At 45.5% G+C, this 15,167-nt stretch overlaps 1 protein-coding gene across 1 annotated transcript in view; it reads left to right on the top strand.

Moving 5' to 3' along the window:
- The window catches only part of LOC147725140 (chromaffin granule amine transporter-like), a 353,689-nt gene that overhangs the window by 336,056 nt on the left and 2,466 nt on the right, over positions 1-15,167 (top strand). The window contains exons 13-14 of the mRNA XM_086967117.1: positions 7,113-7,232; positions 7,849-7,982. Of these exons, the coding sequence (XP_086823243.1) occupies positions 7,113-7,232; positions 7,849-7,982 (254 nt within the window). The remainder of the gene's footprint in view (positions 1-7,112; positions 7,233-7,848; positions 7,983-15,167) is intronic.

Below are 15,167 nucleotides of genomic sequence, written 5' to 3' on the forward strand. Positions count from 1 at the left end.
TCACGAGGGGATCTTGTGCTACTCAGATCCTTAAAGAAGACGAACAGTCACTATTTGCATAAAGGGGAAAAGGTATTTTACCCACTGCGATCTATGTAGCTCGCCCCCGTCCTCCATTGGACAGGACTCCTTACAAATGGCCCTCCTGAACTGTAGGTCTCTCCCTCAACATTCCCTAGAGATTAACTTCTTACTGCAGGATCATAAGTTAGATATCCTGTTCCTCACGGAGACATGGCTTACACATAATTCCGATATTGTACGCGCCCTTCCCCAAGGCTTCCTAATCTACTACCAGAATAGGCCTGTTGGTAGAGGGGGCGGCCTCGCCATATTGTATAGGGACTGATTCGTATGTAGGGCGAGGGATAGTGGCACTGCAGATTGTGAGAGCTGTTATTTCTCTCTACAGATATCACCTACAGTCTCCTTTTCTGGTTTACTTGTATATCGCCCACCGGGGTGCCCCAGCCATTTTGCTAGCGCGTTCACGGAAACAGTTACTGTATGGACATCCTCTGCTCCCAATTTCATGATTTTGGGAGATCTGATTCTCCATTTTAATGACCCTTTGGACTTGGTGGCGACGGACCTCCAACTCGACATTACATCTTATGAGTTGAGATTGTTCAATACAGGGGCAACGCATAACAAGGGACATCTGCTCGACCCGATTTTTACCAACGTATGTGCACTTAAAGTCAGGCCACCCTATCCCCTACCGTGGACAGACCACCTCTTGGCCCTTTTTTCCTGGCAAGTCCCAACACACGTATAGTGGATAAGGTTTGGTCCAAGCTCTCTGTTGAGAAGAAAAGACTGGGAGGAATCTAGCAAAGATTAGTATCGCACTGCTATTAGAGCATATAAGGCTGCCTTCGAAGCACCAAGAGACAATTCTTTGATGAAAGAATTAAAAACTCCTCTAACTCTTCTAGAGAAACCTTCCTAATCGTCAAGGAACTGCTCAAGGTGCCTGAACTCCCTCTGGCTCAAGACACCTCAGGAACCAAATGCAATAAATTGGCAACCTATTTTGACGCTAAAATTCATAACATCTTAACCTCCTTGCCCCAAGTTGATCATGGAATATATGTAAGCAGTCGGCTAGCTACACCCGACATTCAGCTCGATGCATTCGGTCCAGTCTCAGTGGATGAGGTTCTCAAAGCTCTGGCCGTCATTAGAAGTGGCTCCCCTAGTGATCCGATACCCATGCGGATCCTAAAACAGATAGCGACCACCATTGCTACACCGGTTACAGAACTTATTAATGCCTCTCTTTTGCAGGGTGTTGTCCCACCTGGCTGGAAGGGAGCCATTGTGAAAGCACTCCTTAAAAAGCCACACCTAGATCCGGCGGAATTGGCCAATTTCAGGCCGATTTCATTACTTCCTGGACTTAGTAAGATCACGGAAAGGTTAGTTAATCAACAACTTTCCCATTACCTAGAGTCCAATGGCTTGCTTCGGAATTCGCAAACTGGCTTTCGCCCTGGCCAGGGTACGGACACCGCCCTTCTGGCAGTCGTTGAGGAGGCTAGATGCATTTTGGATTCAGGAGGATCATGGCAGTGATCCTCCTGAACCTAAGTGCAGCTTTCGACACTGTTAACAATCAGGTCTTAATTCAACGACTGAAAGATGTAGGCATGGTAGGGACAGCTTTGTCTTGGCTCACCTCATTTCTTAGCAACCACACCTTTCAGGTCTGGGAGGGTAACTCACGATCGGCCACAATTCCCCTCCAGTGTGGGGTGCCACAGGGCTCATCCCTAAGCCCCACATTGTTTAATGTGTATATGGCCCCACTGGAGGAAGTGGTTGCTCCGTTTGGGATCAAAATCGTGAGCTACGCAGACAACACCCAACTGGTTGTCTCCTTATCCCAACTTGCCCAGTGCCCGGACACTCTTCACTCCTGCTTATCAAAAATGTATACCTGGATGTGTGAATCCTTTCTTAAACTGAACGAGTCAAAGACCAAAATTATGCTACTAGGGCATAAGGGGTCCACATTGCCTTCGACCATCTGGCCCACATGTTTGGGCGAGCTCCCCTGCCCAAAAAAATTAGATTAAAAGCCTGGGGGTCTGGATGGATCAGGATCTTTTATTCAAGACCCAAGCTAAAAAATGGCGGGAGCTTGCTTTGGCCTTCTTTGATCGGCCCGAAAAGTTCTGCCACTTCTTCCGCAGCCCTCTAGGAAGCTGCTGATCCAAGGACTGATCCTGTCCAGATTGGATTACAGTAACGCTATATTCCTTGGTGCCCCTGAAGCTACATTTAACAAACTTCAACAGATCCAGAATGCCGCAGCGAGGCTTCTCACAGGCACTTCAGTCAGAATGTCAGCAAAACCAGCACTTAAGCTGCTGCACTGGCTTCGATACGCGAAAGGGTAAAATTTAAATCCCTGTGCATTGCACACAAACTTCTGCAGGGTAAGGGGCCCCCCATCTTGAAGAACCTAGTCTTGCCCTATAAAGCCAACAGATCTCTTCGTTCAGATCATGAACGTCTGGTCATCGTGCCCAGAGTAAAAATGCACGCACAGGAGGACGGCGATTCTCTGTAAATACAGCCAAACCCACCTCTTCCCTTAAAGATTTCACATTACCTCTTTGCTATTCGCCTTGTTCCCTTTTTAGGTCTCGGCATCGAGACCTATTGCCACCGAGTTCGCTCTCAACGGAGACAGAGCGGTGCACGAACCGACCAGGGTCTGTGGACGCGCACACACACAGGCAGGCAGGCAGGCAAGCAGGCACGCGCCACGAACACACAGACACACACACACAGACAGACACACACGCGCACACACACACACACCCTCCCTCTCTGCCCACTCCCTCTCTGTCGCCCCCCCCACCACCCCCACTCACCGGGCTCTTTCTCTCCGCAGCCGGTCAGTCATGGCAGCAGGCAGACTCAGTGTCTTCTCCAGCGATCTTCAGCTGATGTGCACGCCCACGCTGCGTCTCGTGCGCGCCCACCACGCTGTTTCGCGCCCGTTGATCCTCAGCTTGTTTTGGTTATACAGCCTCACAAATAGCAAGTTGGTTTTGAGGCTGAAGGAGGGTGCAGTCCATGACATATCCGAACAAGTACCCCATGGCAGAATTTGTAAACATGGGAAGCGCACGTTACCTACTCTCTCTTTGGCATTCACTTATGGTGATCAGATTGTATTTGGGCTTTTTGTAACGCTCGGGTAAGTTGGGATTAAATTGCTTAGTGATGCTTATTCGTGTTTTAGATTACTGTACAGATTCAGTCAAGCTAGCTTCTTATCTTGATGATCTTACGTGCTTACTACCAGCGAACGAAGGGCGGAAGACACCAAGCGACAACCCGCAACCGCACCCCGCGGAGCAGGAGTCAACACAGCACTGGGCAGTAAGCGAGAGTGGGCTACTAGCTTGTTAATGTTGCTTTTTGTATGCCTCTTCCTGAATTCGCTAACAGTATGAGGCAAATCATTCGGATTCGTCTAGGTTTCTGACTGTCTCGCCCCTGCCCTGCCCAGAGGATCCCAGCTGAGGTGCAGCGAGGCCTTGGAGGAGAGTAGCCCCACCCGCGGCACCAGAGCAGCCGCCGCGAGACCGGGCGGCAAGAGGAGATCTCCAGCGACGCATAGCCGGTGAGTGAAAGCCGGCTAGGGGAGAGGTGCGAGGTCGTGCACCTTCTCCCCCCCCTGCCTCTACTCGAGCGGCCCCCACTTGGCAGCGGGTACTTTGTTTTATCTTGTTACTTGCACACGTCACACTTCCTCCTGTATTGCACAATTTGCTACCTCATGTACAATGCACTCTGGTATTGTCGCCTTTGTCTGTACAGCCCCCTCCCCTCTCCCTCGCCGATCCGGACATTCTCTACTGCAATTAACTTTATTAGCAGCGCACAACACCCCGCATTAGAAGCACCAGCCTTCTGCCTCAACATCTGCGCAGGCGCACAGCGTCCTCCACACAGCTTTACACTCGGCCCAAGAAGGATGAAAGGCCCGTGTCACACATCTTTGTAACTCAAACACCACCGCCTCACTCAACATCTGCTCCGGCGCACTTTTAAGTTAAAATTTGCACAAATGTTACCATCGCCTATATAAAGTTAATGCTTGTTTTTAATAGTCTGCCATACATTGCAGTATCTTACTTCTGATTGTATTTTGTTTCATCTCGTAATCTGCATACACGTCACACTTCCTCCTGTATTGCAATCTTTTCTAACGTGCATACGCAACTTCCTTGCACACTTATAACATAAGGGCAAGTGTAAAAGTGAAGAGGTCACGTTATTTAAATACAATTTATGCTATTATATTTTTGTAATATAAGTAGGCACTCGCACACTATGGCAGCCTTAATAAAATCTCACTGTCTCCGCACCACACTGTCTCTGCACCACACTGTATCTGTACCACATTCTCCCTGCACCACATTGTCCCTGCACCACACTCTCTTTGCACCACACTCTCCCTTCACCACACTCTCTGTACTATGTCTCTCTGTTCACCACTGTCTGTACACACTCTCTATAACACACTCTCTGTACAACACTCTCTATTACTCTATACTATACTCTCTTTGTACTATACTCTCTCTAGACCGCGCTCTCTTTGCAGCGCTATCTCTCTGCAGCATGCCCCTTTTACAGCACTGTCCCTGCAGCAAGCTGTTTCTGCACCATGCTCTCTCTGTACCAAGCTATCTCTGTACTCCGCTCTTTCTGTGCCCCGCTCTCTCTGTACCTCGCTCTCTCTGGACCCTGCTCTCTATGGACCCCGCTCTCTCTGTACTCCGCTCTCTCTGGACCACACTCTCTCTGGACCACGCTCTCTCTGAACCAAATAAATGTTAAACGGACTGGGCTGTGTGTAAACTTTTGTTAAAATTTTGTCTTAGATATATTGGGATGTCTTGATCAAATGTGTTTTTAATTTTTGGATGTATATATCCTGATTACTTTATGGTTATACTTACAGCCCTGAGGAAGCCCGATCTGGGCGAAACGCGTTTGCTGTATTGATCTCAAGATACTGTATGAAAATTGCAATAAAAACATCTTATGAACATCAGTGAAGGACTATTACTCATTCGTGATCACCTACCTAAAGTCTTTTTGAACATTTTGATGTACTCTATTTGATTGTTTGTTGCCTCTCTATTCTCTTTTTTTTCTTTGTATAACTGAGGTCCTTAGGCAGTGGGCCTAAGAGGTGGGCAATATTGGCAAATAAGATTTTGCTCGACTTGTGTGTATATTGTGGGTAGTGCAATTCTGAAAATCCTTACTGCCGTGTCTTGTTGTTTATGCCAGTGGCAGCAGGGCCTGGACTGGACTTTGCTTTTGATCTCTGCTGACACCCTGGTACTCCCTCAGTGCCCTCCCTGAGGTCCTGGGAGCCTTAGAAGTGGAGTTTTATGGTTGTTTGGGCCCCAGAAAAATGTTTGGAAACTTTTTTTTTTATCCTACCGGAGCTACAGATCTTCAGGGAAAACAGCAGGATAAAGTGTCTGACTGGCAGTTCCATGGTTTTGATTGAGTTTCTGCTTTTTCCTGGCCAAGGCACCCAAAACATCCCAAATAAGGACTACGCAGCTCACTCAGGGAGGATTTTTCTTCTAAGAAGGTGACTAAATCTTTTTCTGCTTTGAGACTTAGAAGAAATATCAAGATTTTTCTTCAAAAAAAGAAAGTGTCAGAGGCCCTCTCAGAAGTGGGCCTTTAAAACGTTTTGGAACTTTTTGACGTCTATATTATTTTTCCCCAAGACTAATACACCAGTGTTCAATTTCAGACAGCAAGGTCCTAGCCTACCATTCCCATAAACTATCATAGGCAATTTGCGCTTGTTGGCACTATTTCTACTTAAAATACAAAAAATGTTTATCATTGGCTCCTCTAATTGGAATTTAGTCATCTTGGTGTCATTTTGTTTATTAAATATACTCAATTATTCTATTCTATTTGGGATTGTTATTGTTTAGTGCTTTTGACTGTATTACTGATTTAGTCCTACATAAATGCGTTTCACATTGCCCTCGGTTGAGCCTGCCTTGTCTGTGTCATGGCTACCAGAGCTTAGGTTAATTTATTGACTTTAAGATTTCACCCTGTGGAGTGGTGTGGCTCACTGGTTAGAGGCGGCAGACCCGGAAGCAGAGAACGGCCCGGGACCAGGGTTCAATTCCCGACGCGGCAGGGTCGTGAACCAGGGTCAACGTACTCCATAATTCTCGCCTCGGTGCCTACTCTAACCAGGGATCACACTCGGCAACTCTGGGCATTAAGCTTGCCTCATCTCTACAACGGCCCCCCACAGACGCCGGGGATGCCTGGTTTCACCTTGGAGATACCCAGAAAGGGACCATCTCACAGGGAAAGCCAGGACGGGTTCCCCAGCGGTCTTCCGCGCCAGGATACTCCGGTAGTAATTGAGCGCGCTACAAAAAAAAACCAGCATATTACAGCATATTACCCTGACAAGAAGGGCTATTACTCATTGAGAAAGGCAGTCGTATGACACAAATAATAGATTCTTATGGCTGTATTGTCACTCATGGTATATGATTCCATTGGTAAGGCCATCTACCACAAACAGCAGTCCCTTGACAAAAGTGCCTTCAGGATTGTTGATTCTGATTGGCAAAGTCTGTATTCCCCCCTATTTAGACATGCAATCTCGATTGACATCCTCTGTGGGTCTGTGGTAGCAATGGCTAAATAAAGGATGACATTGCTGGGAATGAGCTTCATTTCTGACTGGCATTGACTGTATTAGGATCTGCAACACTGGAAGTCATAGACTTTGATTACTACTGGCAATGTTCAAATACAATTTCCAATAAATACGTGCTCGTTCACTCAATATTTCTTAGTCCCACGTGCTCGCCCAATATAGCAGCAGAGGTGTGCATACTAAATGGCCATTGCGATGCTCTAATCAGTGACATATAAGTGCAAATAGACCCTGAGATGTTTGTCTCTGATCATTAGTACTTTGGTCTGGGTAGTAGTAAATACTGTACACAATGAGAGCCTTGTCTTTTTGAATGATCCAACCAGGTGGTAGGGCTAATGTCTAATCTCTAATCTTTCTCTTTTAGGCATGGTGGAATTCTCCATGATACCCATCATGGGCCACCTTGTTGATCTTCGTCACACATCCGTGTATGGGAGCGTATATGCCATAACAGATGTGGCTCTCTGCATGGGCTTTGCCATTGGTAATAGCTTTCACTTTCTCATCATGTGTAGTAGGGTGCAATCGTCTGCACATGATCTCTGTATGAGCAGTCCTAAAATCTTAAAAAGGTCTTTGAAGAGTATGTGAATCAAACCCAGCTGCATTCATTTGGAAGAGCTTAGGGCTGAGCCCAAAATTCTGGTCCAAATGTACCACATCTTTTGGGTCAAAGAACTCTCCTCCTAATTCAAACATATTTCTTGCAGGATATCTAATATGTTTACTCCTACTTCTGTGTTAGAATGTAAACTCAAAATGTATAGCAGATATAGACTAATGCTCCTCTTTTCTGATGAGGTAAATACTCATAGAACATGTCTGTCACATGAAGGAATAAAGATCAGTTGGAGGTGCTCATTGGCTGATGCATTTCTTGTGATTGGATGACTTTTTGGTGCCAAAGTGCTACATGCATACGCTGGATTTTGACTTGTTTGAAATACAAATGTTTAAGATCCAGATGGTTATGTTTAGTATGTAACACAGCTGGAAGGCACAGATGGGACAAGCAGCATTCTTGTTACACGTGTGAAGAATTTACTGCTTAGAAATAAAACTATGCAACATTTTGTTAGCATGTGTTTCTCTACCCATAGGTCCATTCACAGGAGGTGCCATTGTTAAAGCCATAGGCTTTCCATGGCTCATGGTCATCATTGGAGTCATTAACATTGCCTACGCTCCTATCTGTGTATGTCTACGCAGCCCCCCAACCAAAGAAGACAAGATGGTGAGTCCTTAAAACAGTGGCTCTTAGCTGCATTTGAGACTGACTCGCAAGAGCCAGCAGTGCAACAAAAATGGACCGAGGGGCATATGTATAAAGCCCTTTTCCCATTCGCAAACGGGCTGATTCTCAGAATCGGCCCATTTGCGAATGGGAAAAGGCCTTTTGGTATTTATCATCCCAAAAGACATCGTAATTGCAAATTGCGATTCCCTAAATGCGTTGTAACAGGCACCCAAGTTGTGCCATTTCTCCTTAAGAAATCGCAAATTACCACCAACTTCAAGTTGGTGGTAATTTGCGATTTCTTTGAAAAATTCACTTTTTGGCACTTTTCAAAGTGCCATGTGGCACACATACATGCGCATTGGGCATGTATGTGCACCATATGCGCACACATGCTCATTTCATGGGTGCATCAGGGTGTCCTAATGACACCCTTGCACTCTTGAAATCATTCTCAATTTGCGATTCTCTAATTGTGAATCGCAAATTGAGAATGTCTTCCCATTCATTCCTACGGGCCTCCTGGCCCATAGGAATGAATGGGAAGGTATTTCTTAATTGAGATTCGCAATTTGCTGATCGCAAAAAGGAATGCCAAGAAATCGCTAACTATTTGCGAATTTTTAAATCTCATTTGCAATTCTCAAATAGTGATTCTCAAAAAATCACTATTTGAGAAAAGCAAATAGAGTATTTGATACATATGCCCTCTAATCACTAAGGCATTTTTGTGTAAATAAATCGTAATAAGGTAGTATAACTACATATAATCATAAATGCCTTTGTGAATGAGCCTAGAAATGTCCAACATTAGAGACAGTGCAACAAAGAGGGCACAGTCCGTTTCCATTTGTACAATTTGTATATGAATATTTTCTTAATATTCCAATTTTATGTGCCTTTTAGTTGTTTTGGGGCCAATTCACGAAGACTTGTATCAAAATGACAAGTTTTACTACAGTAGTACTACTTCACTTACCTGTGTGAGTCTGCCCCATAGTTTCTACATTGTATCCCAGCAGTTTTCAATACTAGCTGAAGGCCTGCTGGCACTTCTTCCTATGGCTATCCTCTTACTTGTAAATTCAGGGGGTACATAATCACCAGGTTCAAGAAGCAAGAAGCGCCTCATGTGAATGTTTATTGCTATTTTATCTGGGTGCTTTTATATGCCAAAGTTTACTGCGCTGCAGTACATTCATATTACATTCATATTGCTTATTATTACAGCTTTGTGTGCCTTACAGAGGAGCCTCTGCAGTAACTTCTAGGAAGTAGTACACGTGGCTTTAACTCAGAAATAAGAGTTCCTACAAAATTCATATACTTGGCTCACCTTTAGGCACTCTGAATTTCAACATATTGCTAAGGCAAGCTTTCAACACTGGCTACTTACCCATAAGAAGCTACTTTTAAAAATATTGCTATTAATCAGTCAGTCAGTTAGTCAGTCAAAAAGCTTTATTATCGGTTAAAAACCATAAAAGCGAAAGATACATAATTACATAGGACAACCCTTTAACCAACAGTGAACAGCAGTACAAAGTGTACATAATTAAACAATACGCCTATAACAATATATAAATAGCGTTTAAAATAGATAAAAACAGATAAAAGCAGGCCACTCACAATAATATTAAAATTCCCTAGTAAATTAAAGGGAGGTGCTAGAACAGTTATAGCAGCAGATTTTAGCTCCTCTAGTACACCACATAGAAAACAGGTATCTGGAGGTCGCAGACACAGTCAAAGGGGAAGAGTTATATTTAAACAACCTAAACACATCCCTGTAATCCCTGAAACCCCTGGACTTGCATAACTGTAGGATCCATTTGGCTCTAGTCTCGGAGTACGAAGGGCAGAAGAGCAGAACGTGCAGATCCGTCTCTTCAGCGTGTTCACACCCCAGGCATAGGCTAGGTTCATGATGAGCCATTGACCACTTGTTTGTTGCTGCCCTCACTGGGAGAGATCCGTGTCTAAATTGGACATACAATTTCTGTGCCAGTGGGGGCTGAATATCGTCCAAGAATTTCTTATATTGATACCTATCCTTGACTTCGAGAAAATTACTGGTCAACCTACCCAAAGATGGTTTTGATGCCATCTGATCCATTCGAAATTGGTTGAGTACTTTGACCAGCATCCTCCTAGGAGTCGAGGCAGAAGATGGTACCGGGGAGAGCCACAAGTCTCCATTCCCCAAGGCCTGGCACAGCTGTTTAACAAGCTTAAGCCAAGGGATTTTTCCCACACCCCTTAATGTCAATAGGTGACTAAGATCCTCCCGATAGCTTGAAAGCTCAGGTGTGGACCAGAGTCTCCTCTAATAGAATAAGGGACGATTAGGGATAACTTCATGTATGGGGACAAGACCCAAGTCTAGGCATAAAGGGATCAGAGGTGTGCTCTGTGGGAGTCTCAGTAGACGTCTGGTAAAGCTATTCTCTGTGATAGAGAGCGAGGAGGCGTTGGCGTGGTCCCATAGCTCTACACCATAGAGTGACCCACCTCTCGCCTGTGCTTTATAAATTTCTACTGGTGGTCCCAAGATTTTAGATGAGCACTCGTTGTGTACCTTTAAAATGTCTCTCACGGCTTGGGCCAACTTCATATTTGCCTTAGCTATGTAGGTTCCCCATTCCATCTTATCATTCTCTTTCAAGCACCGTGCCATCCAGATGAGGGAGGGGGCAATTGGGCGATTTGGAATTAAAAACCATAAATTTGGTTTTGGAGAGGTTGATCTCCAGGTTTCTCAGTCTGCAAAAGGAGCAAAAAGCCTCCAATGTTCGCTGTATGCCCGTTGAAGATTTTGATAACAAAAGTGTATCATCAGCGAACATCAGGGCTGTTATCTTACGGGCTGCCAAGCTGGGAGAGTCTAGATCCCTCGCGCCCCGTAGATGTTTGATCAAACCATTAAGGAACAGAGAGAAGAACGTGGGGGCTAACACGCACCTCTGCCTCACTCCCTTTTCCACCGGGAAAGGGGCCGAAAGCTCCCCGTTTCTCCCATACCTCACTCTTGCAAAAGTGCCCTGATGTAAGCGTTTAAATAATTGGCACAGATAAGCTGGAGAAACCCATCTCCAATAAAATCGCCCATAGCTTCTCTGTCTGGACCAGGTCAAATGCAGATCGAAGGTCTACAAAGATCAAATACAAACTACCGGCTCCCATAGTCACTGTCTTCCAGTGTACCATCTGTAGTCTGAACAGTTGGACAATGGTGGACACTTTAGCATGAAAGACCGCTTGAAGGGAGGTCAGGATGTGATGATCGTCCATCCAACACTGTAACCTTGATAGTAAAATGCTGGCCATTAATTTCTGCAAGACGTCAATAGGATTAATTGGGCGGTAGTTGACCGTGTCCAGGGGGGGAAGCCTTTTTGTGGATGGGTATAATCTCAGCTCCCAACCAAGTTGGGGGGATTTCCATACCAAGGAGGATGGCATTAAAATATACGCACATGTAAGGGACCCAAACCTTTTGCTCGCTCAAAAAAAAATCTCCCGTTATACGGTCCAAACCCGGGGCCTTCCCTGTAGCCAAGCTTTTGAGGGCTCCCTGATTTTCCCGTAGGGTAACCGGATAGTAGAGCGGGTCTGTAATGACCTGTAGATGTGGAGAAGGTATAGCTAAATCTGCTAAGATCGAAGTATTGGTATGAGCGAAGAAGGGCTTAAAGTGCACTATCCACACCTCTTCGCTCAGGTTAGGTGTTATAGCACACCCCTCAGGTGATCCTTATCTAACCAGGTTCCAAAATGCCCTATAGTCGCATCCATCAAGGGCATCTTTTATGTTTTCCCATCTTCGGACTTCCCATTCCAACTTGGACTCTATGGTAATGCTTTTATAGGTGAGTCTATCCCCTCTTATACTCTTGACTGAGCCTGTTTTAACCTCCCTAACAAGAGCACGTTTAGCCTCCCTACAGCGTTTATTAAACCACTGCTCCTGATTTTTTGGCCGAGCCCTCCTATTAGCTGATGTATAAAAATAGTTGGCTAAGAAGGTAATTAAATTAGTATGGATGAGCTCAAGCGCCCGAAAATAGGAAGAATCATAGGTGGCCGAGAGATTAAAAACCTTTGCTAAGGAAGAGGCAACTTGTTGACAAAGCTCCGCTACTTTGTCCGGTGCTAATACAAACTTAGCCCACCTGATACGTCTGCTTCCTGCCACAGTGATTATGTTGGGGTTAGAATAAGGCTTGTGCTCCCTCTCTCCAGGTTGGCTGCCCAGTGCAGAATTTAGTTCTAGAGACAGGAAGTTGTGGTCACTGTCCACCCTATCAATTACAGTAAAGGTCCTAATTTGGGACCAGAGTTCGACATTGACCATGATGTAGTCAATGGTTGTAGTTTTACCCGCTCTGTTATAGGTGAACTTCCCTGGAACATCAGGAGGAAATCAGCCATTGCAGGCTCTAAGGAAGTGAGAGACTAAAAGCTTATTAATCTGCAGTGCCAATGGAATCAAATGCTTAGCTGGATACATGGAGCACTCCTATATATGCCAGATTGAATCCTCCTCTACAGTTACAGACGGTATCCCCGCCAGAGGTTCAAAATGGCAATTAAAGTCACCTCACAATATTCTGTGTGCAGGAGCGGAGTACAGTGAAAGGAGTTCGTCAAGAGCCTCAATCATAGATAACCCCCTCGATTGGGAAATGGGGTGCAGATAAATGTTGAATATCACCACTGACGTGCCAACCAGATATTTAAGGCCAATGCACAGGATGTCCGCGGAGTATGAATCGATCACTTTCACTGAACACACCCCCAGATGAGTGGCTACCCATATGTACAGTCCCCCTGATGGTCTACACCTTAGTCCCTGTACAGCTGGTATATGGTAGAATGCAAAACCTACCCTAAAGGGGACCAATGTCATCCGGGTCTCTTGGAACATACACACGTCGTATTGGTCCACCAACTCCTCTTATTCTGGGTTCGATATCTTAGAGCCTAGCCCCGGTCATTCCAAGACCCTATTAATGAACTACATGGCTGTAGCCTTGTGGAGTTGACTGTAGCGGGCAGTGGAATGCTGATACAAGGGATTCCTTCTCGATTGGCGATCCTGATTCCGTCTACTTGGGGGCAAGACTTAAGATTTAAAGTTGGTAGATACGTCAGTAAATCCACGTTGAAAGCCCCACCAACTGACTTGGGAAGCTTCTCCGCTTGCCTCTCACCCTCCTTCGCCACCGAGCACCCAGCTGGATTAAGATCTATATCATTGTGCCAAGGTGGGAAGGCTAGTCAGTGTTCATTTTTCAGGGCACTAAATCTATTCTCCACAGGCATATTGTAGTCTGACCTCTCACCACCATTATGAAAGGAGGATAGTCCATATCCACCGGGGAACCTTACCTGTGAATAAAAATGCCCTAGGGGAAGAGGGATAATTGGGCCCTGTTGTTGGGGCCGCCCCATTCAAGAATGTGGTTAACCACACCAGGATCCCTAAGGTTCATGATCACACAATCCCCTCCAATATCTTTAGGTTTATTCCCTATCCAACTAATTCTTCTGGCAAATAAAATTTCCCCTTGGCCCGAATTCATCCATGGTCAGAATTTGTTCAGCCAGAATATGATTTTATTCTTTAGCTCGGAAAACTTTTCTCCTCGCTCTTCTGACAGCGGTGGAACTCCCGATAGTACCACCACATACTGGGAAGCCTCAGGGGGTAGCTGGATGCAAGGTAATGGTTGTTTGGGAGCATTGGCTGGAAGGGTAGGGATAGACTTTTGAGTCACCATCCCCCGGTTTGGCAGATGTTTACTGATCCCTGTTGACGTTGGTGATGGGATACGTGGGCAAGAACTCGCATTGTTTAGATGCCCGCTTGAAGGAATAGCGAGACAAGAATGGGTAGGGCGGTAGAAAAGTTGGTCGTTGTCGATAGGCCCGGCCCTTCGGTCCGGTTATCTGGTCGTGGGCCTACACCTTGGCTTGGACCTTGAGATGACTGTTTAATGTTACCTACAGCCAGAGTCGGGGAGATATTCCCAGTCCGCGTAGTTGACTGTGCACTTACACCACTCTTGATATTTATCATGGAAACAACTTTGTCAATTCTACTCATCAGAGTTTTAAACTGAGATTTAATAAGTTGTTCCATATGTGCTTGCAAATCGATTATTAAGTTGATGGCCCACAAAGGGGGAGCTAGAGTAAAAAAGGAGGGCCCTGCATCGGCCTGTGGAATATCTGAGGCAGGTGTATTGGGACTAGCGGCTTTTTTTTGTGGTTTAGGCTTCTTTTTTTAGGGCAATACATAGGTGCCTTGTTGACTACCTGGGAAACCAAAGGGGGAGATGGGTTGCTGCGGGGGCCAGTCTTTAACTCAATCTGTACGCATGGAAGCTCCGCAAAGTAGGTTGGTAACAACGAATCTGGAGAATTAGCTGTGGCTAAAGAAGCATTCCCAGGTGACATGGGGGGCATGGTAGGTGTCAACGAGAGACGTCTTTCTGTAATTTCTATGGCCGAGGCTACCACCCCTATTGTCTTTTGTAGCATTTTATCAATTGCAGTTAAGCTCGGGAGTGTGGTTGTTAAAACAGCTGTTTGTCGTGTAATGGGGCGTGTGGTTGGAGGATTACTCTTGCCCATGATTCTCGTCAAAAGGTTCTCACCAAATATAAAAAGTAATACAGAGTATATATAAGGACTAATTAGATTGAGAGTAGGAAGAGCATAAAAACATACTGTGAATCATCAAATTAGACTTGTCACATTAAATAATTATTGAATAACTATTTGCTAAGAAATTACCACAGGTTGCAATATCCAATTCAGCCTCATCGGCCACAGCCTTGCCCAGCCAAGAGAGGTGGCCCTGCCCTGCCTCCTTTGGCCAGAGACGGCTCCTTGTGGCGTGTCCGCTACCTTCTGGGATGCCAAGTCCCGATGCCTGCCCCCTTGCCGGTAACACAGTTCCCTTTCACACAGGCGAAGCGTTTTTATATATATATTTTTTATGTTGCTGTAGAACAAATACAATAATTCCACAAATCACATTAGCCAGGGCATGCTCCCTATACTGAGGGCCAGAGATGTAACAACTTTCATGGGTCCTTTCGGTGAGACCAAGCTTGCAATGCAGTCACTGTCCCGAATTCCTCATAGAAAAGGAACAGATCGTAGGTCCCAGTA

The sequence above is a fragment of the Lissotriton vulgaris genome, chromosome 4_1 (assembly GCF_964263255.1).
Source record: "Lissotriton vulgaris chromosome 4_1, aLisVul1.2, whole genome shotgun sequence".
Taxonomy (NCBI): Eukaryota; Metazoa; Chordata; class Amphibia; order Caudata; family Salamandridae; genus Lissotriton; species Lissotriton vulgaris.